The sequence below is a fragment of the Toxotes jaculatrix genome, chromosome 11 (genome assembly GCF_017976425.1).
Source record: "Toxotes jaculatrix isolate fToxJac2 chromosome 11, fToxJac2.pri, whole genome shotgun sequence".
Lineage (NCBI taxonomy): Eukaryota > Metazoa > Chordata > Actinopteri > Toxotidae > Toxotes > Toxotes jaculatrix.
Genome location: NC_054404.1, coordinates 6709346 through 6733075, shown reverse-complemented (window position 1 = coordinate 6733075; position 23730 = coordinate 6709346). Strand labels below are relative to the sequence as shown.

The 23730-nt window shown below is 44.1% G+C and overlaps 1 protein-coding gene across 1 annotated transcript in view; it reads right to left on the bottom strand.

The window, feature by feature from the left end:
• The window catches only part of lrpprc (leucine-rich pentatricopeptide repeat containing), a 50125-nt gene that overhangs the window by 20629 nt on the left and 5766 nt on the right, over positions 1 to 23730 (bottom strand). Inside the window, exons 12-24 of the mRNA XM_041049959.1 lie at positions 18559 to 18677; positions 18385 to 18475; positions 16975 to 17044; positions 14583 to 14610; positions 13910 to 13967; positions 12887 to 12993; positions 11592 to 11669; positions 11255 to 11359; positions 10985 to 11098; positions 10744 to 10874; positions 10356 to 10441; positions 5868 to 6075; positions 539 to 663 (exon numbers count right to left, since the gene is read on the bottom strand). Coding sequence (XP_040905893.1) covers positions 539 to 663; positions 5868 to 6075; positions 10356 to 10441; positions 10744 to 10874; positions 10985 to 11098; positions 11255 to 11359; positions 11592 to 11669; positions 12887 to 12993; positions 13910 to 13967; positions 14583 to 14610; positions 16975 to 17044; positions 18385 to 18475; positions 18559 to 18677 — 1320 coding nt within the window. The remainder of the gene's footprint in view (positions 1 to 538; positions 664 to 5867; positions 6076 to 10355; positions 10442 to 10743; positions 10875 to 10984; positions 11099 to 11254; positions 11360 to 11591; positions 11670 to 12886; positions 12994 to 13909; positions 13968 to 14582; positions 14611 to 16974; positions 17045 to 18384; positions 18476 to 18558; positions 18678 to 23730) is intronic.

Below are 23730 nucleotides of genomic sequence, written 5' to 3'. Positions count from 1 at the left end.
ACATACAGGGAGACTGTTCAAACCGTGATCTGCTTACGTGCTTCACCATAACCCTGGTCTGAACCTTTCTCACTCGCTGGTCCTCTTACACTCTTAGAATTGCAGGCACTTGTTATGTGCATGTTTAATGCAAACACTGCACGGGCATACACACACATATATATATACGAATAATATAAAGTTAATGTCAACCAGGAGACAGAAAGTTTGATGAAGCTGGCTGTTTCTGTATTCTGAACTTTAATGAGGCTGTTTGGTCATTGTGGAAGAATTTCCTGACATCTCTCTACTGTCAATTTTCTAGCGAAAGGCATAAAGTGCCCCCCAAAACATTTTTAAAAATCATGGTTTTGATGAAGAGATCTGGGTAACGTAGCCAAAATGGCTGACCAACTGATGGATGAACAGCAGAGACTAATGATTATTTTCATCACCGGCAAAGAACTCAAATAACATCTTTAAAATTATCATTTTGCACAAAGAAAAGTTTTAAAACCAGAGGTATTCAATGTAGAATGACAGGCTGGATGTGTGTAACCTTTCTGCAGCAGTTCGGTGTCTCCTTTCTCCACCAGCCCAACAAGGATGTCGTGGATGCGAGGCATGTGGCCGTAGTGTCTCTGACACTCCAGTGCTGCCTCTAGAGCTCCGGACAGGTCGTCACTGCAGGTATGCAGACACACACACACAAATACAGAGAGAGAGAGAGAGAGAGAGAGAGAGAGAGAGAGAGAGAGAGAGAGAGAGAGAGAGAGAGAGCAGAGAGCGAGTTAGATGTCAGGTCTGTCCAATCACTCATGTACGGTATTGTGTCGGTAGAGAATGGAGAGTGTATCATGGGGTGTTAACCCTGTGACCTCTTATTCAAGCACTATGACCCACCACAACAATACAGGCCTTTGATTTCATGACAGCACAACTGTGGGTGATGAAGCCTTTTGGCCCCAATACATCATTCTCACACAATCAGGCACACTCTCACACACCTGTCTGCGAGTCCTGGACAGGCTTTTAGAGGGGAAGCAATGCAACAGACAAAAGGACTCGACTGATCTTTACCCTCTCTGCTCGGCTCCTCTCACTCTTTCTCCTCTTTTGTCCTCTCCAGCCCCCTTTAAACGCTCATTTCCTCTTCTCTCATTTCCCTTTCCTCCTGATCTTCTCTCTCCTCCATCCTTTCTTCCTCCTCTTTCTTTTGATTCCATGCTGTCAGCTTTCACTCCCCTCTGACGACCTCGCCCCCCAGCTGAGCAATTTAGAAGAAATATGGCAACAACATTAGAGCCCCCCCCACCACCACCAGCAGCTCGCTCCCTTCGTCTCATGTCATCCTTTTCTTGCTCAGGCTGCCCTCCTGCACCCCCCACCCTCACTCGGCCCATCCCTCCCGAGCGGACGAACAAACAAAAGAGCACATAGAGAGAGGATGAGTGCGCCTGATGGAGTGATAACGAGAGAAGTGCGGAGACAGAGGTGGGGAAAGGAAGCAAAAAGAACGAGAAGCTGAGAGAAGGGGGAGGAAGAGAGACCACTTCAATCCCCTCTATTGTGACAGCGCTGCCATCAATCTGTTGATTGGGTAATTACCATGTCAATCACACAGAGGTCAAAGCAGATAGGGCACCCATGGGGGAGGTAGGGGGCAGAGTAAGTGAGCGAGAAAGAGACAGATAGACAAACCGTGAGAGAGACAGAGACTGTGAGTGAACAGGTATAATTTCTGAAGTGGTTTCTCCTCTAATCAATTAGACAAGCGAATAAGAGAAATATGCCCAAAAAGACCAACAAACCGAAAAAAAAAAAAAACAGGAAATGGTATGACCTTGAGTTCGGTTCCTGTGTGGCAGGAGCAGAAGAGAGCGATGGAGGGAGGAGGAACAGAGTGATTAGGGTTGGAAGGTAAAGAGGTCTGCTAATTGAAATGAAGAGGGACAAGATTATTCAGCAGCGCCAGTCAAGAGGCTGTTCAACTGCACAACAGTCTGATTGAACAACACAGAAGAGAGACGAAGAGATTTTTGAAAATGAGAGAAAGAGTGTGGAGATAGAATGAGACCGAGGAGGGGGAGAGGCATGGGTGTGCAATTTACTCTAAAAATGAGACGAGGACAAGAAAAAAAAAAGTGAACAATGTTTTTTAATTAAGGTAATGTGGCTTATATGCACAATTACCTTAATTGTTGTGGTGTGGTGAACGTGGCTTTTCACACCGGGGCCATTTCTACACATTGCAGCCAAGTCATGTTGATGGATGTTTCAAAACTCCATCTCCCCATTTGTTTCATCCCTTCTATCTGTCCACCTCATTCAGTCCTCCATCAAGCTCCTCCACACCTACTTATAATCCCTCCTTCCTAATGAGACATCTTAAAAAAAAAAAAAAAAACACCCCATCACTCTCGGCAAAAAAAAGGGCCTGGCGTTGCAATTACACCCCCTCTACCTTCCTCTCCACCCCCCCCTCTCCGCCCGCCGATCCACCCAAAAAAAGAGCTAAGGATGTCGAAAGATGGATAATTTCCCCTAGGTACAATTTAACTGTCACTTTGCATTGCCATTTACTGCGGCGCACAGCCCTGTTAATGTCCCCAACTTTGCATGTCAGCCACTTTCCAGCCAATTAAGTCCTGAAAAAATAACGAGCGCTTTGCTCGGTGGAAACCTGAAGGATTAGACAAGGAAGCTCATTTCATCTCACTCCCCTTTCTTTTTCTCCCTCTCCGTCCCCTCATTTTGTTCGGAGGAGATGGGCAGGCCTGTTATCAAGCCACTGTCCTCGCGTAGGGGGGGGGGGAGGTGTCAAAACGCAAATGAGACTGTGATCATGACACCACTAGCCCGCTGTTACATGTGCTGAAGAATGGCACTTACTAATGTTCACGCCAATACCGACACAGTCATACCCACACACTCATTATTTTTGCCACTCAGGGGCAGTCAAACCAGCTGACAACAAAATATTTGACATATTCTCACCCTATAAAGCTAACGTGCCAAATACTTTAGCTAACCGTTGCTTACAGTATTTACACACCCAGAAGACTTTCATTATCATTATCATTCATTTGAAGTGGTCTTTCTGGCCACGTGACAAATTATTCACTCTCCATTTAGCTCTTTCTACCAACTCCTGAGAAAAATATATGGCTTTCTGCTGCTAAATGCTCCATTGTCTTTAACAGGTAGTGTACAGACAGCAGGAAGCATGGCTGATGAGAGGGGCATTCGGGTGCTAGAAAACCAAAAATGACGAGCTAAAAGAGGCTGTGTTGAACTGCAGAGTCAAGTGATAATCCTCTGAGCGTTTGTCGCTCTGTGCAACACCTTTCACAATACACTCACTGTTTTTTTTTTTCACTGTAGCTTTAAGATCACATTTTGAATACTTAATGGAGTTGTATTCAGACTGTCTTCTCTTTTAATTCTATTTTTTACCTCTGGCTGCTTCCATTTATCTGCTTAGGACTTCCATTTTTTCTCTTAGGCCTCACTTAAACTCTATGTACGCACAATACAAGATGGCAGAAAAGAGTGGGAGTGAACGGGGTAATTTTCCTCTGAGCCAGTCATCTCTCGTCAGCTCTCTACCCTCCCTCCTCCATCACCACTGTCTTATCATACATGTCCTGCCAGCTCTTCATTTTGTTGGACTCATTAGCATTTCCTGTCGCTAATCACTTCCATAAGGATGTGGCAATCCGAGCTAGCTGCCAGCTAGCACAGAGGCAGGTTAGCACACACAATACAGAGCGGATGGGCATGAAGGCTAACGGGGCGGTGCATATGATGGGCTGTCAAGGGCTAATCTGCCAGAGAAGTGTTCATTAAGTCATTAGCGCTGACGCAGCAACGAGACGGGTGCAGGCGGGAGTGATGCCTGCTTTGTCCTCTTTTATCGCTTCCCCTCCGTCCCTCCTCCTCCCGACTGTCTGTTTGTCCGCTGACTGACGGAATGAAAAAGTGGAGACGAAGGGATGAGGATAAAAGATAACAAGAGAAGAAGAGAGCAAGAAGATGGAGCACAAAAGTCAAGTGTTGTCGTACTCAAACCTGCCCCAACGCTTAGCCGAACCAGTGCTGGAACAACATGTTAAACCTGCTTCACATGCTTAACCATTTCACATGTTTTACACATCTTCCCAGGAGACAGATCTATAAAATGATTAAAATGGTTTCACGATGAAACTACGAGTATAGCAGCCTTACATGTCATTTTGTTGATGCCAATGAAAACTAAAAGAAAATGAAAAAAAAAAAAAAACTTGCCTATTAGTGTCATAATCATGATTAGTTTCTCTCTGTGAAGCTGTAGTTACAACGCTAGACTTTCTGACAGAAACCTTATTTGCTCGTTATTCATCTAACCAATTTCAAGGCTATTCAGTGCCTGAAACCAATGTTTTAGAGTAGAGATAAGCCATTCAGTCATTATCTGACTCCTGCTGGGAGGAATCTGTTAAATCAATAGTTGTTAAAAAGAGCGAAAATTAGAAGAACTTGTTTCTGTTTATTGTTTAAAGAATTTAAGCACTCCAAACAACTATCCTTTCTATGTTCAGGTAAAGGGGACCTGCCTGTCAAACAAACTTTACCTGCACATCAGTTTTGTTGACAATTTCCGAGTCTTGACAACCAGCCGGCTAAAAACACACAAATTTGCCAGTAACGCAAGACAAATGATGGCTGAATACCAGCAGCTAGCTTGTTCACTTGTGTTCATTAGTGTGTGTGTTCAATGCAGTATCATTTGGAGGAAATACAACTGGCACTTGATTTGTGAACAGGGCCGCGGTAAGCTGGTGTGTGTGTTTGTGTTTTGGCTGCTGTTGATGACCCAGAAGTAAATTAGCCTGCTAATCTCACAGAGGCAGTGATTAACGGGTGAACCTGGAAACTCTGTTTGTGCCAGAGACCAGACTTACAGCAAAACAAACAGCGGCAGGGGAGCACCAGAGTGTGTGTGTGTGTGTGTGTGAGCGCCCGAGCTTGTGTGTGTATGTGTACGAGCAGCAAAGGTCTACCTTTGCCTCAGCATGTACACTAGAGGTAAACAGTGTGTATGAAAGCATGTGCAGGGCATGTGTGTGTAGTGGCGGGGCCCCTAACGGCGCACTGCGTGCCTGTGTTAAATCCAGCAATTAGTGCTCTGTACATAATTAACATGCTAATGAGCTGATCTACTTAAAAGCTGCTCTGACAAATAAAACACACACACACACACACGCACACACACACATACAAAGAATAACACACATACACTGAACAGAGAGTTGAGGGGTGGGGCAATACCAGTGACCCCACAGCCAGCGTTTGGTAATGTTCATTTGCATATTTGCATTATGGGAAGAAGCATCGATGGCCATCTCTCACCACACACACACGCACACACACGCACACACACACTTAGACCTTGGAGTATAGCAGTGGGTGTTTCAGGAGATCAGGGGTGGGGGCTCATGGGAGAGGTTGCAGCTGGTGAATCCTCAAACAAACAAAACCTGGCTCCAACAACAACACACACACACACACACACACACACACACAAACACACACATAAATGAGCAATTTTCACATCCTCTCTCTGTCTGAATCGCTGACCCAGAATGTAACCTCAGCTATGATCACAGGGAGGGATGAGTGACTCATTGAGACACACATACATAGACACACCTGGCAACTGGATTTGGCAGATGACAACACAAATCTGACAAAGTCATTCAAAAGTTAGTCTGTTGGGTGGTTAATGGACAACTTTGGCCATAGAAATAAAAACATAATATAACACAAATAAATGTTTTAACATAAAATTTGTGTGTGCCTGTGTGTGTATGATTGTATAGATCAGTGATTTTGTGATTTGTAAGTACCTCTCCAGGTAGGCAGTAATCAGGGGTGAACAGAGATTGGAGGAGGGCTTGGCCAGACCGAGGGTAAAGATGGTGTCCTGCAGGCGTCGGATGACCGGGACGCCGCCTTTGGCCACTGCAGAGTTGAGCATGTAGAAGAGCAGGGTGAGGTGTGTGTCGTTCAGCACCACCTCCTTCTCTTTCATCTCTTTCAGGATGTCCACCGCCTCTGTGATGGAGGAAAAGAAAGATCAAGACAGAAAGTGTCAGTGTGAAGAAATGGTCACATTAGTAACACTTGTTCCTGTAACTCTCAAAGCGTGTGATGCTTCAGTTACATGAAAGTGTGAGACTTTCAGCCTCTCAGGCAAAAGATGAAGTGATGCTGAGAGTGATTTGGAAGTAAAGACAAAAAGATGAATGAAATGAACAAAAGACAAGGAGAAAGAGAGATAATGCAGAGAAATCAGGAGAGAGAAAGCGAGAGGTGGGCAGAGCTTGGCTGGGAGAAGAGTAGGGTGTGTGAATATGATAAAAGGCCCCTTTAGCTAATTCCATGTGGGGAAAACAAACCCATATTAAAACAGCATTTTGCGCCCAGCAGGAATGCAAATCCAACCCCGTATAATGCCAACTCTGCGCTAATTGCTACTTGCGGTTTTCTAAACGAGACTACAATTACCAGACCCCTACAATGGAGGCCGGCTTTTTGCCGTGGCCATGTGGAAAGCACTTGGGGGGCTAAATTATAGGTATGTGGCGACAAGGGCTCACAGTGGCCCCAGTGAGACCCCGGTAAGCGGGCTGAGGGGTGGATCAGTTTGGTCAAGTCCAGCCGGTAATGGAGGGCTTTTTACTGGGCCACATGCCCATCTGGCCAACACCAGGGGCTAAATGGTGAAAAGGGAGTGTGTGTGTGTGTATGTGTCCATATGTGGTGTATCAGAGTAAGGTAATTAAGATGCGTTTACTGTCTATTTAGACAGCTTCTAATGGGCTGACAGCGATACAGCCGCTCTCCACCACAGATACTAATCTATACAGCATGACCAAGAGGCAAGGAGGAGATGGAGAGATGCAGAGACTCCGAATATATTTGAATAATGGGTGCTAAGCCAGTCGTCCAACTGCAGGCAATACTGGCACCTTGCTTAAAATTCACTCCACAAAAATCCTTGCTCCTTGTGTTGGTGAAAATCTGTAGCAAACGCAGACGCAAAAGCAGAAAAGCAAATAAAGTTAGAGTGAACAACTGTGGGTCTAATGATGCTAATATTTGAGTAGCTGGTAATATAACAAAACCCCTAAAACAGGAGTGTCACTCTCCATTGGGAACACACACACACACACACTTGTGGGATGAGGGACAGGGCCACTGGTGAGTGCTTTGGCATCCTAATTTCGGTCTGTCTCTCCATCTCTCCACCTCTCTGTGCCAGTTGTTATGGCGATGGGAACCAAAGGCTGTCACAGATTTAATGGGACAGGGGAAAATAGAGGAAGGAAGGATGGAGGTATGGGTGACTGGCAATGGAGGAGGTACTGCTAAACAGGAGAGGGAGGGGGGGTGAAGCTTGTCAGAGGCAAAAGTTTGGTTAGCTGGATGAAGGTTTGACAAGAGTGATGAAGAATAAAAAGGGCAAACACTGAAGGCATGTTAAAGGGCTGCAACATTAGGACAGTGTGCATTCACAAAGTCAAAGGCTCCTACCCCCCCAAGGACAACTTTCATTGAGCACTGTACTGGCATTTCAGGCTAAAAGCATTCCTCGAGAAATTTCATTGTCAAGGTCAGTTCATGCTGCACGTTTTGCTGCAACTGTGGAGACAAATGTTTAGAAAGTCTCACAGTGTCTATATGGCCAGGACAGAGACGATAACATTGTCACAGGGTGTTCAGTCCAAACATGGTGAGTCCAAAAAAAAAGAAAAAGTTTTTGTTAGTTAATTTGATTCAGTTGTGTTACTGTATTGTAATTTGACAACAAATTCAAAAGATGCCCACTGAAAAACTAAAGTGGTTAGTAAAAAGTATCTCTGGTCACTTTTAAACAAAAGCACAAACAACTGAAAACATATAAACACTAAAATGCCTGAACAAAGGTTTCAGGTGAAAAACAATCTGATCACAGACGTCGGTATCAACGTTAAACAATTGTTCTATAATGAGCTTATCTGTTGTCAGGTCTGTACTGTTTATCAGTTCAGTCGCAACTTATTCTCGCTCTCTGACTCTATGTCTCTCTCCATGTCTCCCACCCTCCCCCTTCTATCCATACCTCTCTCCATCATTCTGACAGACCCGTTAATCACTGAGACCAGTGGCTTGGAGTTGATCTGCCCAAATGGAGCTACACTAGCTAACATCCCTTCGTCCACCGTCCAAACTCCCCCCCGCCCCTCACTCCCCCATCTTTCCCTTTATCCGTCCGTTTAGCCAGTATGCATATCCATCAGCTCAGCCGAGCATCGTGGCCAGCAAAGCGAGCCAGATCTCTCTCTCTCTCTCTCATACACACACAAAAACACACACACACAGAGATGGGGAGGCAGACAGGCCAGGTAAACAAACATCACACAGCCCAATGGTTCGTCTAATGTTCCATGACTTGACTGCTAGTGATGTCTCTTTCCCAAAACACACACAGACACACACAGACACACAAGTCCACAACCACCAAAAGCCAGAACAAGTTGTATTTACCAAAGCGGGAGGATGGACAGATGGAAGCAGAGGGGCAAGGGCAGGTCAAAGAGACGCTTGCTGATAGAGGAGAGGTGTATTTAAAAAATGGAGGAAGAGAAGCAAAAGTAGAAGGAATTGAAGTGGGTGTTCAGCCTCCTGAAGCCCATACTGATATGCATGGCAGGTTCACTGGGTCACAGGATGGATAGATTAAAAGATGCTATGGGATAAATGTTTAGGGGGCATGAATGAGGCTGTTGTTTTTTTTTCCCCATATGGGTAATGTTGGTGTGAATGCCACCTAATATGTGGCTACATGGTGAGATCGCAGCTCACAGGTACATAATATGATCTGAAGGAACCCTGAGGGAAGACATATAATCTCTTTATAAATACACAGTTTTCAACTGTTTTATGTAATGTTTCTGTTGTTGTCAATACTTGCCGGTCAGTACGTGTGTGTGTGTGTGCGTGTGTGAATGGCCTTACTGTATAGATGTATATGCATTTAGATTTTTGTCTTTGTTTTACATTTATGGCTAACACGGAAGGTGTTGGTTTAATATATCTTGTCTAAATTACCTGTAAAAGGTGGAAGCGAGGTGACATAAGGATAAAGTAAAAAGGAAGAAAAGCAGTAAAAACAAAGTTGTTTTGCCAGGAGTGGTGGGTCGGGATGCTCTGAATCAAGGGCAAAAACAACAAAGCCATTAGAGTGGGTGAGAAATAAAGCAAGACGCCAGGAGACATGATCTTCAGCTGGGCCTGGTGTGTGCAGGGAGCCAGGCGGACCAGCGTCTGGGTGGGGACAGGCTAACATCAAGGTTAGCCATGTGTGCTAATGTGGCTGACAAGCGTCCCCTCCATATGCACACTCTGGCTAATGGCAAGTGCGTTAACGCTGCCTATACACACCCCGACACACACACAGATGGACACACCAACCGTTGAGCCCACAAAATGCCTTTTGCTTGAATTCACATGCAAATTTGCGTGTCGCTGTGTGTGTGTGTGTGTGTGTGTGTGTGTGTGTGTGTGTAAGGCTCAAGCACTTCGGCAGACATGATCTGCCATTAGCATCAAGGCAGATTTCAATAATTCTGGAAAAATACACACAGTCCTGTAATTTTCCCCCTCTCTCATTTCTCACTGACACGGGTGTGTGTGTGTGTGTGTGTGTGTGTGTGTATGGGGAGGGGAATGACACGCTTGGAGACAGAACAGGGGAGAGAGGGTCAGATAGAGAGACAGAGATGAAGACAGAGAGAGAGCGAAGAAGGGGAGGAGAGGCGAGGACAGACAAGGGAAACATTTTTCCTGTCATTGTGTGCAAAAAGCAGAGAGGCAAAACTGATGGTAATTGGGTCTTCGATGGGCTGAAGGAAACCCACCGTAGCATTCTGGAAATGGCTGGCTAATGTGGTTTGAGGGAGGGAGAAAGAGAAAGACAGATTTTGACAGAGTTGGTCGCACGCGCGCGCACACACACACACACACACACACACACACACACATCTGTAGGCCTTTTTAAGTTCAAGCCTGATCTCCTTTGATCCAGCTTACTGTCAGAGAAAAAGTAGTGAGGAACTAAGCACTCGTAGGATTAGTCAATTAATAAATAGACACAAAATTAAGAACAATTCTGAGAAACAATTATTTGTTTTCCATCTGTTTAGCAAGATTGATAACATCTTTGGGTTTTGAACAGTTGGTTGGCAAAAAAGACGAAGTTAAGTTTTTTTTTCTTATAATGATTAATCAAAAAAATGGCTGACTAACAAACAGGGAAACTAATAATTTGCTGCAGCCCTAGAGGAACCTACCCTCCACTTTGTCATTCTTTGAGAGCGCCTTCACCAGTGCGATGTATTTAGTGGCGTCCAGCACTGCTGATGAGTCCTTGCGTTCTCTAAAGACAGAGACAGAGAGGGTGAGAGACTAGATTAATGTATTCCACTTACAGTAATGCAACTCATCTATTCTACGTTCTCCTGTTGGGAGTTCAGTCTGATGCTGAAACCAGGTGGTGAGTGATGAGAAAGAAACAAGGGAGGAAGACGGGAGAGTTTCCTGTGTTCCAGCCAGGGCTGGTCCCTGCATTAATGTCTCCCCTAATACCACTCAAGTTAAACTTTAATGGCCTGCTACTGGTCAGAGCACTGCCTTGTGTGCATTTAGAGTATTTGTGTGTGTGTTTCCAGCTCCACTCACAGTTCTCGCTTCAGGTTGAGCGCCTCCTCCACATTGTCGTGGCGACAGCACAGGTTGATGAGAGAGGCGTAGCCGCCGACCGTCATCTCCTCCTCGTGCTGCTGCTTCAGCTCAAGGGCGCGCTGCAGGTTCTGATCAGACAACAAAAAGACACATCTCAGGAGTAAACACGCAGACAAAGCAACTAATTTCGAGACGAAGAGGAAGTTTTTTGAGACTGCGTTATCCAAACAAATCCTACCTCCTCAACACAGAGAGCCTGGACTGTTCTTCTGAGAGTGGAGTCAAATGGTTTGTTCTCTGCTTTCAGTTCAGCTAATTTCTTCTCGAGCGCCACCACCTTACCCTCTATTCCCTGATGGAAACAGAGCAGTGTGAAACACGTGTACATGACCAAAAACACACAAGTTCAACTAACACAAATTTTCCAAACATAAATATCAATTTTCTTGCATCTCATTGCACTTTGAATGTTTTGTATATTTTTTTTTCATAACACTGCCCAACTTACACCAACAGGTGACACAGACTGACCACTGGACACTTGGCCCTTGTCCACAGGTGACACAGACTGACCACTGGGCACTTGGTCTTTGTCCACCAAAACGATCACATCCTAACAAACACAGACACATTTGACAACATCTGCATTATTAGGGCAATAACAGTAAAGAGAATATAAGTAGTAGTAGTATACACTCAGTCTGTTGTATTGAGCCACTGGATGTTGAGCTTGTCTACTATACCACTGCTTTTCACAAGTGACTAATCTGAAAGTTGTATTAATACTGTATTGGGAAAATCTAAACTGTGTCAAACAGTAAATAACCAAGGGTTAAGCTCCGTACCTTGATGAGTTCTGGGACGTGGTAAGACTCCAGAAGGTTCCTGATCCCTCTGTAGATGTTTAGTGAAATGGTTATATTCTGCAGAGAAGAGACGAGAGGAAGAAAGCACCATCAAAGCACTGATGAGCTCTCAGCACAAGAAGAGCGGAACCTGTTGAATTTGGTGTGTTAAAAGGTCAAAGGTTGACAGCAAAGTTTGAAAAGCAGCTGAACATAATGAACACAAGTGGTAAACTAATTAGGCTTTTAATAACCTTTACAGGGTTTATCTCAGCTAGAGCTTAATTTAGAAGCTGTCACAGAGCTTGCACTTGAATTTGTGGAGAACTGATTGCTGAAAATAACGTTGCATTTAGGGACTGTAGGAAATACTGGCATTTCAACTGGAGAACACACAAAACGTGGTGAGATCCATTTTGCAGATTCCTCACTCCTTGTTGAATGGTAACACGCACATAAACTAGAGCTGAAATAATTGATTAGCTGTTCATCAGGAAGTTAATCTGCAACTGTTCCGATAGCTAATATATCATCATTTCATCATGCAAAAAAACATTAGACAACGTTTAGACAATACTGATTAATGTTAATGTGTAATCAGTTGCACCAGGATAAACATTTACTGAGTGTTTTTGATGACAGAGGGAATCTGTGTAATGAAAGAGCAGCATCCTTTCAGACACACGAGCTCCTACTGAGCTCACAGTGATCCTACAAGCATGAGCATTTCACTATGAAAATGTCATTCGATTCCAGCATGTCTCAGGGGTCTGTTCTGGCAAGCTCGCTCCACAGCATCCAGGGTAACATGATGGATGATACTATTTCAAGTGAGGATGATTTCTGCAGACTGATTTCTGTTTAAAACTATACTGCTTGATGTCTGTGACTCCAAAAAGGTTCCACGCTGGACCAGGAAACAGTTTTACTGAACTCCAAACAGCCAGTTAAGACGTGACCTTTGACCAAAAAGTGTAAAACATGATTTAATCTTGAACAACATGTCTGGATGTCCCAACTCAAACCTTCACTCTTCAGAAATAGAGCACAGGGGGACATTGTGTGTGTATTCTGAAGTGTGTGTGTGTGTGTGTGTGTATACTGTGAATAATCCAACTCTGATTACACACAGCAAATCATCTCAGATCAGAATGTGTAAGCTCCTTTAAAGAGGGAAGGTTATGAATGAACTGGATACGAAGTATATTGGTGTATGAACGCATGGTTTGTTTGTGTGTTCTTGTTTTCAGTCACCTCATCAGTTAGTGAGTGTGTGAGTGTGTGTGTGTATATACCTGAGCCTGTAGCTGATTGAAGTATTTCCGCAGTTTGTCTTCCTGTGCGTGCACCTCTGCCTCTGACATGCTGTCGATCAGATTGTATATGAAGAAGGATGCCCCTTCTGGATGGGATGGAAACACACACACACACACAGTGAGCAGCTGTGGTGGGAATAAATTTCATTTGCGACTGTGTCAGTCACTGCATCCATTTATGCATTCATGCCATTTTTCTGTAACCTCTGCAGAGTGTGTGTTTGTGTTTCTTTTTTCTGCTGACAGAGGCTGCTTTCGGGCTGGAATGTGAGTGAATGTGCGACAACTGGCAGTGACAGTCTCCCCTTACTTAAACTCTCACACACACACACACACACACACAGACAATCGCAGATGTCGTCTAACGGGATGTGACACGGATAACAGTCTCCATCGCTCCCACCAGCACACACACCAGTTTCAGCAGTCTGTGTGTGTGTGTGTGTGTGCAGTTTCGGGTCTCTCTGTGACACACACACTGACGCGGAGCGACATTAACACTCCACACACACTGCCAGACCAGAGACGCTGTCCTGCACCGACACACACACTCGTACACTTTAACTACTCAGCGCTGTCTCAGCAGCCAGGCTCTATTTCCCCCGACTGAGAGAGCAGGTCTTTCAATCTCACACACTGACACACACCTGGACATACAGGCACAGGCTTCATGACGCGGAGTGGACTGGGCAGCAGTCTGCTGCTAATAAGACTGAACATAAGTGCACGCACACACACACACACACACACACACACGCACACACACACACAAACAAACACTTACACACTGGGCATTTTTCTGTCATCTGAATTATAGCTGGAAGGTGACTGAGACAGAGACTGCAGAGAGTGCAGTCTGCAAGTTTGAACACTGATATGTGATAGATAGATATACACACAGGTGTTCTTCTCTTTCTCACCTACACAAAGACACACACACACGCACACACACCTTGCATATCACACCCACTGTGATAACAGTGTGTGTAAATGTTTCCTTACCAGAAGGTTTGGAGTTTTCGTTGCTGAAGCGCTCGTCTTTGTATAAGAGTTCAGTAATCTGGAAAAAAGAAAAACAAATTACATACAAACACTCACACACACACAACACATGCCTCACTCAAACACTATTTTAACACGGTAGTGTGTAGTAGATATGAGAAGCAATAATACCACAGATAGGGTAATTGTTTAAAATGCCCTATGGCAGTTCAGTCCCAAACATTCCTTTTTTTTAAATGAACAAATGTGTTTTTCACTTTTCCGGTTTCTTTTTTTTTTTTGCTCTTTAAACTACATTTTGTAGAAGCTTACATTTTAAAGATGTTTGTGAACCATCTTTTTTTCAATTTTGCTGCTGGAGGGACAAATTAAGTATTCTGAATATCCATCGTCAAGATGTCTGTATTTATATGCTCACTGTGCCATAAGGAGATTTAGATAAAAGGCAGCAGATGGCATTTGTCATATTGTATATTCTCACTGAATTTAACTCTGTATGCAGCAGATGGTGAGTAAATAGGTTATAATAGCTTTATCGTTGTAAGGAATAAGCCATCATATATACAGCTGAAGTACAAAACAGTTTTAAAAATGTTCAAATGAGTTACCCAGTGTATTTAGCAGTGGTATACGATTGTCCACACACACCCAAACAACATGGTTCAGGTCTTACCTTCACCATGCTCTCCACATCATTAGACCTGCAGGGGGCGGTAGAGGACAAGGCATGAACACTCAGTCAACATGCATCCACCAGCCGGTCTACCAGACTCCAACATGTCAGGGTTAATGTGCAGTTTGCTCATAAGTGAGGGTGCGTTTTGCTTTTAGGCCGCAAAACACACATTTACATTTCTTACAGTACATCTCCTAAAGAAGCACTTTGACCACGTAAACTTTCATAAAGGATTTATTCTCCTCACCCATGTTTTTCTCCACTGCTCACTCCAATGAATGCTTTTTGAGAAAACTCAAATCCTGCAAACTTTAACTTTAGCTCTCATTTTCCCTGTTTTCCATGCCATTTTTTCCCCCAAATAAATGATCAGTCTAACACTGACAGCTGTCAAATTACAATATTAGGACATGTGTCTAATGTTCTCTTTACTGTCGACTGCTTGTGATGTTGGTGAATTAGAGATTTAAATTTAATCTGTCAGGATAAAAGCAACAGGTAGTCACAGGATGTGATTATTGTTTAAAATCTGTATGAAAACATTAGTGTTTTTTAAATCCACTTTATTTATTCTATTTTCTCCCCAATTTGGAAAATCAAATTCCCTATGCATTACATATTAGGAGTTTTCAGATATAAAAAAAACAACATTTGAGACAAATGAGTTTAGATGAATGAATGAATTCTCTGACAGCAAATAGGATTTGATTCAAGCAACCATAATACTGACTGTGTCGTGTTGACAGAGCTACTGAACTGACAGTGTGGTACAATACAATACAGCAAGAAAGAACGACGGATTTCTCAGTTTGACACCCTCGATCCCACAGTACAAGAAAGAAGAGAGACGGCAGTACAAAAGCCTGGGAAACCACAAAGGACACACTCCCGCACACAAAGACGCACACACACATACAGGCTAAATGATGCCAACGTGTGACATTTCTGGCGTTGTCAGCTAGTTGGTGGAGATGAGGAGAGCGGCGGAGATGAGAGGAGAAGAGAGAAGAAGAGGTCTTTAATGATTAAATTATCCCCTGACCTTGTCTTTGACAGGGGCAGGTCGCACATTGCAATGACACGGCACTCGTGCACGCGCACACACACAGACACAGCCACACACACACACTCCCCAAGTGACAAGCCCAATTATGACCCTGTCAGGAAACCTAACAGTCAGAAGACACGCAGAGTGTGTAGGTGTGTGTATGTGTGTGTTAATGCAATGACAGCAAAGCAAATGGAGGAGAGGAAGCAGATTCAGCCACAAAAAAAGATGCACAAACAAGTACTGGATATACTGACTTTAACTAAACAAAAAAAAATGCAAATGTGCACACACGCACAGAAGACAATTTCTGCACAGAATTTCTGGTAATCTACATTTATTTGTTGAAGAACAAACTCTTATGCTGCAATTGTGCATCTGCTGTTAAAACTACCCCTTTTGTCCTTGGAAATATGTGTAAGCTACAGTAGATTCTTCAACTTAAAAGGAAAAAAAGAGTTTTTTTAATTAATTTTTCTCATGTCCTTGAACTAAAAAGTCTAAAACTCTGCTGCCAAGAACAGCTGCTCAATGCTACCATTAATTTTATGACCTTTAAAATAAGACCTGACAGAAAAAAAAAGGACAGATTGTTGCCAAGAAACCACATTATCTTTATTTCATCCATTTTGGTAGTTAAACGATCAACATCCACTGTTAATTAACACATCAGCTACACCAAATGTCTTGGCTGAATGGAAAGTTCAAAGCTAAGCTGAACTGAGAACATTTTGGCTTTTTAGTGGAAGAAATAACTTTGGGCCCTGAAGACAAGTCAGCACTTTTCTCTTTGACTGACCTCCAGCCTCGCTCAGGGGCCGGAGTGTTTTTGTGTGGGTGTGTGGTGTTAAACTCTAAATATTCATAAACACCCCTTCAACAAAAGCCCCTGGGTCCGACCCTGGTCCTAAGGCTAACTGTGTGTGTGTGTGTGTGTGTCTGAGAGAGTGTGTGTGAGAGAGTGAGATCAGTCTGGGACTCTGGGTATAAGGGGCAGTGGTGGGCATCTGCTAATTTACATATCTCCCACGGTGCTTTGGGGAGAGAGCTGAGGGATGATGGCCTCCATATGCATGAGGCAGCCGTGTGTTATGTGTGTGTGTCTGTGTGTGTGTGCATGAGTGTTATTCCCTGCAGCTGCCCATACACATAGAGGGTGTAGATGGTCTGATAGGCTACACATGGCATATTCACAGCATATGCCACAGGGACCTCCAGTAGTGCTGCAGGCCTCCCTAAAACGCTAGTCAGGAGTTATGGGGTGAAATATGGAGAAATATGGAATATCAAATGATGGAGGACACATAAAGACACAAACAGACTACGGGCTTATTGACTCACTTTCTGAAGCCCAGGATGAGGCTGCCGCGGAAACTGTTGTGGTCCATCGAGGGGAAGGAGGGATCCGACACTGGACATGAAGACAAAGTGATTACAGGCAAAGAAAGAGAAAAGACAGCAACAACTTGTCCTCATGCTGACTGATCAATACGGTTTAAGATTATATGTGTGGAATATAATGTTGGTGACCGAGCAACAGAAGTCAAGCTGTAAGACAAAATCATTTAAGTTGTATTTAGTTGTCCTGCCTCACTTCTGAGAGCTGCCCCATTTAACTTCAGCCCTCTAAGTGACAAGGGTAGTTTTGAAGTGTCGCAATCACTTCCCCAATCCTGACTTTCCCAGCCAGCTTTCAAACTGGTAACCAGTCGGCCAAATGCCAGTTTCTTTAACCAGCACACCAAAACCCAAGAAATGTAAAGCAAAGATTTCCAGGGCTGCACTCAATGCCTGTTTTCATGATCTATTATTCTACTAATTCTTTTTTAGATCTGGCATGAGGGGTAGTAGTGGGAATCTAATTAACTGTGAAAAATTACAGTTCCCAAGGTCACATCTTTGAATTGTTTGTGTGAGAAGAAGTCCCAAAAGCCAAGAGTGTTCAATTTAAAATCATATAAAACTGAGAAAAGCTGTAAATTCTTTAAATTTAAGAAGATGAAAGAAGCAAAGGTTTGGCATGTTTTGCTTGATAAACTTTTTGAAGGATGTTTTTTGAGGGCATGCTGTGTTTATGGCAATACTGCTTAGTGAGGACAAATACATGAAATGTTGAAAAACACTGAAGATTCTCTTCATGTGAGGTGAAAAAGAAATCCATTGAAGACACTGTGAAATACATAAAGAGGAAAGAGAGCGACGTATGTGAAAACGTATGGTGGATGTTTGAGACTAAAATGAGATGAAAGACAGAAAACAAATAGAATCATCCATTATTTAACAGCCTTCTCTATCCCGTCCCTCTGCCGGTTGAGGTAGCTCTCGCTCTTTACATATTCACACAGGCTAATCTCTTAAAAGGCCTGATGAGCACAGAGGAGTAAGTGGGCAAATGTATGAGCCTGTGTGTGTGTGTGTGTGTTGACACTGGCCCAATTAGCCCGCCGGCAAATTTTTATGATGATGGGTGCTCAAGATGCAGTAGAGCTTCCTAGGACTATGTTAGTGTGTACACATTTTTCTGTGATTGTGTGGACAAATTCTGGTTCAGAGCCATCGTTGTGAGGACATTTTGGTCGGTCCTCACAACTTTAAAGGGCTGTTCGAGGGTTCAGACTCAGTTTTAGGGTCCAAGTAGGTCGAGGTTAGGGTAAGCATTAGGCCAGGGAACGCATTCTGTCTGTGAGTGTTCTCAAAACTAATGTAAGAAAAAGAAAGAATGTGTGTGTGTGTGTGTGTGTGTAGGCTTACACTGGGCATAGAGTTTGGCCAGGTTGCTAACAGCCAACAAGCGAGCCTCAAAAGACAAGAAGTCCATAGACCCCAGAGGGATACCTGCATCCTAAACAGAGAAAATCTTTCTGTCAGCAAATGATTTTCACTTGCCACATGTAAAAACCGCACACCCAAAACACAGTGACTTACCTTGAAGGCCTGTCGAGCTGCCTCCGTGCTGGGGAAGACAGGGAGGATGTACATGGACAAAGTCTCAAGATCAGGGGTCACACCGACTTCCTGCATGCTCTTCACCACCTCCACCACACCTTCAACACACGCACAGAAAAGTAATTAATATCAACATGGTGTCCTTTAAAAGTTGGACAGGTTTGTGTAGTGACAGAGGCATTTAAGAATAACAGTGGCATCAGTGTCAGCAAGCAAAAACATATGGTATGAGAACAGAGCTGCAATTAGAGGTTATTCTTATAATAAAACAATAATAAGTTCACATACTTTCTCTCACCCCTTACACACACACACACCCTACATCAACAAAATGCTAATGGTGCCGCTCTCTACCTTAGACTGGTGCATACGTGTACATGAACATGCACTCGGCCTGAAGTGGACTCTTGCACCATCACCCTGCTCTCCTGCAGAGCCCTGAGGTCCTGCCCGAGGTAAGGAGGCCAAAACAGCCACATGCATATGGAACAGCCACTCACACACACACACACATACTCACTCGAGTGTCTGCGTGTTGGTGAGTGTGCGCATATATGGAGGAGGCACTGCAGCACTTTGCATTTGTCTGGGAGCATGCCCACAAAGGACATTGGCCTGAAGGAAAGCATACACGTGTCCTAATGTGTGTTCATACTTAGTGTTCATGTGGGTTTAGGACAGAAATATCAATACCTATCTATCTGCAATATATGACCACATCCGGCGTACCAATATACCTTGTTCCCTTGCGGACTTCAACAAACTACCATAAAGTGCTTCCCTGACTTGACACTACTCCAGATGCTGTGTGTATTTACTCTCCACTCAGGTTTTGAAACACACGCACACGCACACACACACACACACACACACACACACACACACGGGCGCACACATATATATATATACAGCTCTGTGTTTCTGCATCCTCCTGGGACGTTTGTGTTCACCTGGAAGTCTCTCTCTTTAGCTGAATAAAAGATGAGCCCGAGGCTTTTATATGCCATTAAAACCTGTGGCTAGGGCTGCATTATCCCAGGTAGGGCTACCTGAACCACTCCATCCATCCATCCTTCCCCTCCATCCATATCACTCATTCATCTGCCCCTCTCGCTATCCATCTACCCGGCTTTCAAGAAAAAGTAAACAAGCGATCTTCCTCCTTCTTCTCAATGGAGGATCCATCCGTTCTGCTGTCCACCAGTCCATTCTTACACCCTAATCGCTTTCATCCAGCCTCTTTTTTATGAAAGAAAAGAGGGAGCACCTGCTTTCCTCCTGAATAATCCATAATCAATTTCACGGTGAGCCAGACAGACAGAAAACAAGTGAATGGAGAGAAGGACGTATAAATGCATAAGCCGTCCTTTCCCTCTCACGCTTTCCGGCTTCCGCACGTGAGCTTTCATGATAATCAGCACTTTTCAGTTGTCCAGCAAGCACATTTGTGTGTGTGTGTGTTTTTTTTTTTTGTTTTTTATTTTTGCAAGTCAAGTCTGTGACCAAGAGCTTTTAACCCTTTGAACCCCACGCTGTTTTTGCTCAGTTTTCACTCCCTTTATTTACAGGCTTATGGCAAAGTGACTGTATGTCTTAGCTAAGCAGTAATAAGTCAGGCTACTAAGAAAGGCCATGTCTCAGTGGCCCTCACTGACTTAACTATGACAGTCTCCATACTCTAATATGACCTTGCTGAAAAGAGAACTACACTAAAAGAGTTGAAGAGTAAATGAGAAAAACAGGGACTATGCAAGACAAAATGATGTGTGATATTATGTAGTGTCATTTGTACAGTTCTTCCTCTGAGTTTTCACTCCATAATCTTTATATGGCAGGAACCCTTTTTGCTTCCCCCCTGTCTGAACAGTTTACATAAAGATTCGGCACAGAGGAGAACTGAGAAGAGTAGAGGCCTCTCTCAGCTGGTCAGCATAAAGTCTGACATACCATCCAGGCAAGAAGTATCAAAGTAGTGAGTTAAGCATGGCAGTGGTCACAAGATATCATCATCAGATTCATGTCTTCAGGTTAACTGTCACAGACGAGAAGTGAGGAAGGAGAAAAGAGAGGAAAAGAGGAGTGGAGTGAACCGGTCGCTGTCATCTCCTCCCATCCTTGGACATGAGTACCTGTCACTTCTCCTCTTCTTTCTCCTCTAACACCATCTGTCTCCCCATCTCTCTGTGTCTATGACTCTCTAAAGGTAGACTTTGTTGGCTGCGAGGCAATGACGGGTTGTATTTTTAAAAACAGAAGAGAGTACAAGAAAATGTCCATTTTATGAGGCAAGAAAAGCTGCAATGTCATCTTCACTTATTTTGTTTTTTTTTTTCCCTTTTAAGCAAGGTAATGCTTGGCTCCCGTCCCACCAATTAACAGCCGAGGCTAGAACAGAGCTGATGGGCGACTGAATTACAGATTGCTGTAGTGGTGCTTCTTCAGTGCAGCTCACTCTATTTGACAGATAGGGGTGTACTAATGAAAAGAGTGAAAGGGTTGAAGATGAGGTCGTACAAATAGAGTCAGGTGATGGGGGGGGGGGGGGGGGGGGGGGAAGCCAAGAAGGAAAGCAGACTAGACAAGAAAGCCTTTACATCTCTCACCACCAAAAAACACACAAGGCTAGGAACACTCCCTTCCTCTGCAGTCTCCCCTCCCTCTCTTTCTTGCTCCACCATGTCAGAAGTGATAAGAAGCCGCTGCGTCGCAAAAACTGACAAGTGGTGATTAGCTGGCGGCAGGTGGGAAGTTCGGCCCAGCATATGCTTCTGCTAAACCCGCCAAATCCACACCTCATCAAAATGCAAAGGGACCCCCCCCCCTCTCCTCTCGCTATTCCTCCCCCTCCCTCCCCCGTTGCTCTCCTCCAATTCCAAGGCTCTGGCCTCTCTGCCCGCTAGTGACACCTGTGGACAAAAAGTGACACGGCGCTTAATATTTCATGGGCCGTGCACAGTGGGGCGCGTAATCCAAAGTGAATTCCCTCAGAGCGCTTGCATTTACATGAAATCAAGTCACTCTGCATCAGTCACATCACCTGCACTGCCCCCCGACCTCCCCGTCCCACACACAAATGTAGACACACACATACACACACCTCCAGCAGCCAATGAGTGTAGAGAACAGGACGGAGGGAGAGGAGGGGTAAAAAAAAAGAGAGGCTGCATCATTCATGAGGGTTAAGGCTAACACCATCGGAAATGAGCGAGTGTGTAAGCGAAAGAGAAGTTTCTCCACTTTCCTTCCTTCCGTCCTTCCTTCCTTCCGCACTGTGATAACTAAATGGATGCCGTCTGATGTGTTTGTGTGGCTTAGAGACTGTGCGGTTAAAGAATTTAAGCCGGAGTACTTGTCTACGTGTGTGTGTGTGTATGGTTGTGCATGTTTAAACTCATGTCTAGTCCTCTTCTTCATGCTGCCAAGACAGGCACTGAGGCATCTCACCATTCAAACTGAGAATCTGTCTCAACCGCACAGAGAAGTCAATCTGCAGCATCGCTGCACTACTCAAACCAGTTTCTCCTCCTTGCCAGCTCAAATGCTGTCAATTAGCTGACAGGGGAAAAATACATCATTTATTAATCGCTCTAAAAAACCCCAAAGAGAGAGAGCCAGAGCTCAGCATAAATAAAGCACTTAAAAGCCAAGCCGCTGCTGAACGCATTTGACAGGGTACATTCGCTAATGAGTTGTGAATTCTGACAGGTCTCCAAATGCTGGCTATCTGTCACTGAGATGATTTCCACCACAAGCTCATCGCTAACAAAAACAAGAGGAAGAAAATAACTATTTCCTGCAGGACTTCAGCAGAGACAGAAACTGGGAACAGAGATGAGCCTGTTGAGCCATTAAACTGGTCTTAAGTAGCAAATGGAGAAAAAAAAAACCTCAAGACATCAGTACCAGTTTTCTACTATTCTCTTTCATGTACTCTGGCACACACCTCATAACTATATGTGTAACTTTGTTATATATTATCACACTTGTGTACAGGGAATGCTGCAGGAGATCCAGTATGTAATATAAAAGTTTAAAAGCATATGCCTACTACTTAGCTATTTCATTCAGGGACAATAGAAGAATTGGATTAAGAAACAAGTTTGGTTTGATAAAAAAGATTTGAGGAAAGCCACTGGAGCACAATGACCTCTGACCCCCTCAGCCTCAAGCACCCATGTATGTGTCCATGCATGCGCAAGGGAGATGCTTCAGGCTACTGAGCCCCCCCCCAACCTCCCTAACAGGGAAGCTTAGATGCCCCCGCCACAGGTCAAAGGTCACCAAATCAACCATCCATACACGCTGTGCACCACTTTCTTCATTCAGAAGCTTGTTTAGAGTTCATACAGTGTTGGCTGCAATACCAGGTTTACTATTGGAAATTTTACCATTTAAAATTCTGTAGATGACAGAGACACATCATAGGCAATCATTTTCTTCAGAGCACACAATTTGCATCATCCATCAAATGTCACTGTCAACAATTAGGGCTTCATTTCATTAAAGAGAAAGCACAGCTGACCGGTGCAGACACGCAGCCAGAGGGCAAAAAGTAGCAAGTGTCTGGTGATCAGGAAGAAAAATATAAGTGTATATATGTGTCTTTTTGGTATGGAGCAAAAGTAGAGAGCACATCTGTCTAGAGTGGCTGCTGTTGGGACCTCTTCTAAACTTTGCAATCTATTCCTAGAGTTCTCCAGGGAGACCTGTATATGTATGTATTTGTGAGTAAGTGTGTATGTTCGTGTTTGTTTCATCTCTTCCCGCTCTAACTTGCTCTCACGCAGGGATCAGACCTCTTTGCCCTTGACTGCCCCAGCCGGGTGAAATCTGTCCCAGCTGGACCACTCTGTGAGGCATTAATATTTGAGGGAAACTCTCCTTTAAAAGCTCTTTCTGGTTCAGAGGAACTCATAATCCCCTCTGCAACACAAAAATAACATACGCTCTCATAAACTGCTAATATAATGCTAACCAAAAAAAAAAAAAAAAAAACCCTCCCCATGTCAGACTGGATGCACAAACAACTTGTACACTTTGGGGCTTCACAGCACCTTTTAGGTTCTTACATACACATGCGATTGTTCACTTGAGGCTGGAGTGGCTTTAGGATCCAAGCTTGTCACGACAACTCACCAAGTTCAGTTTTAG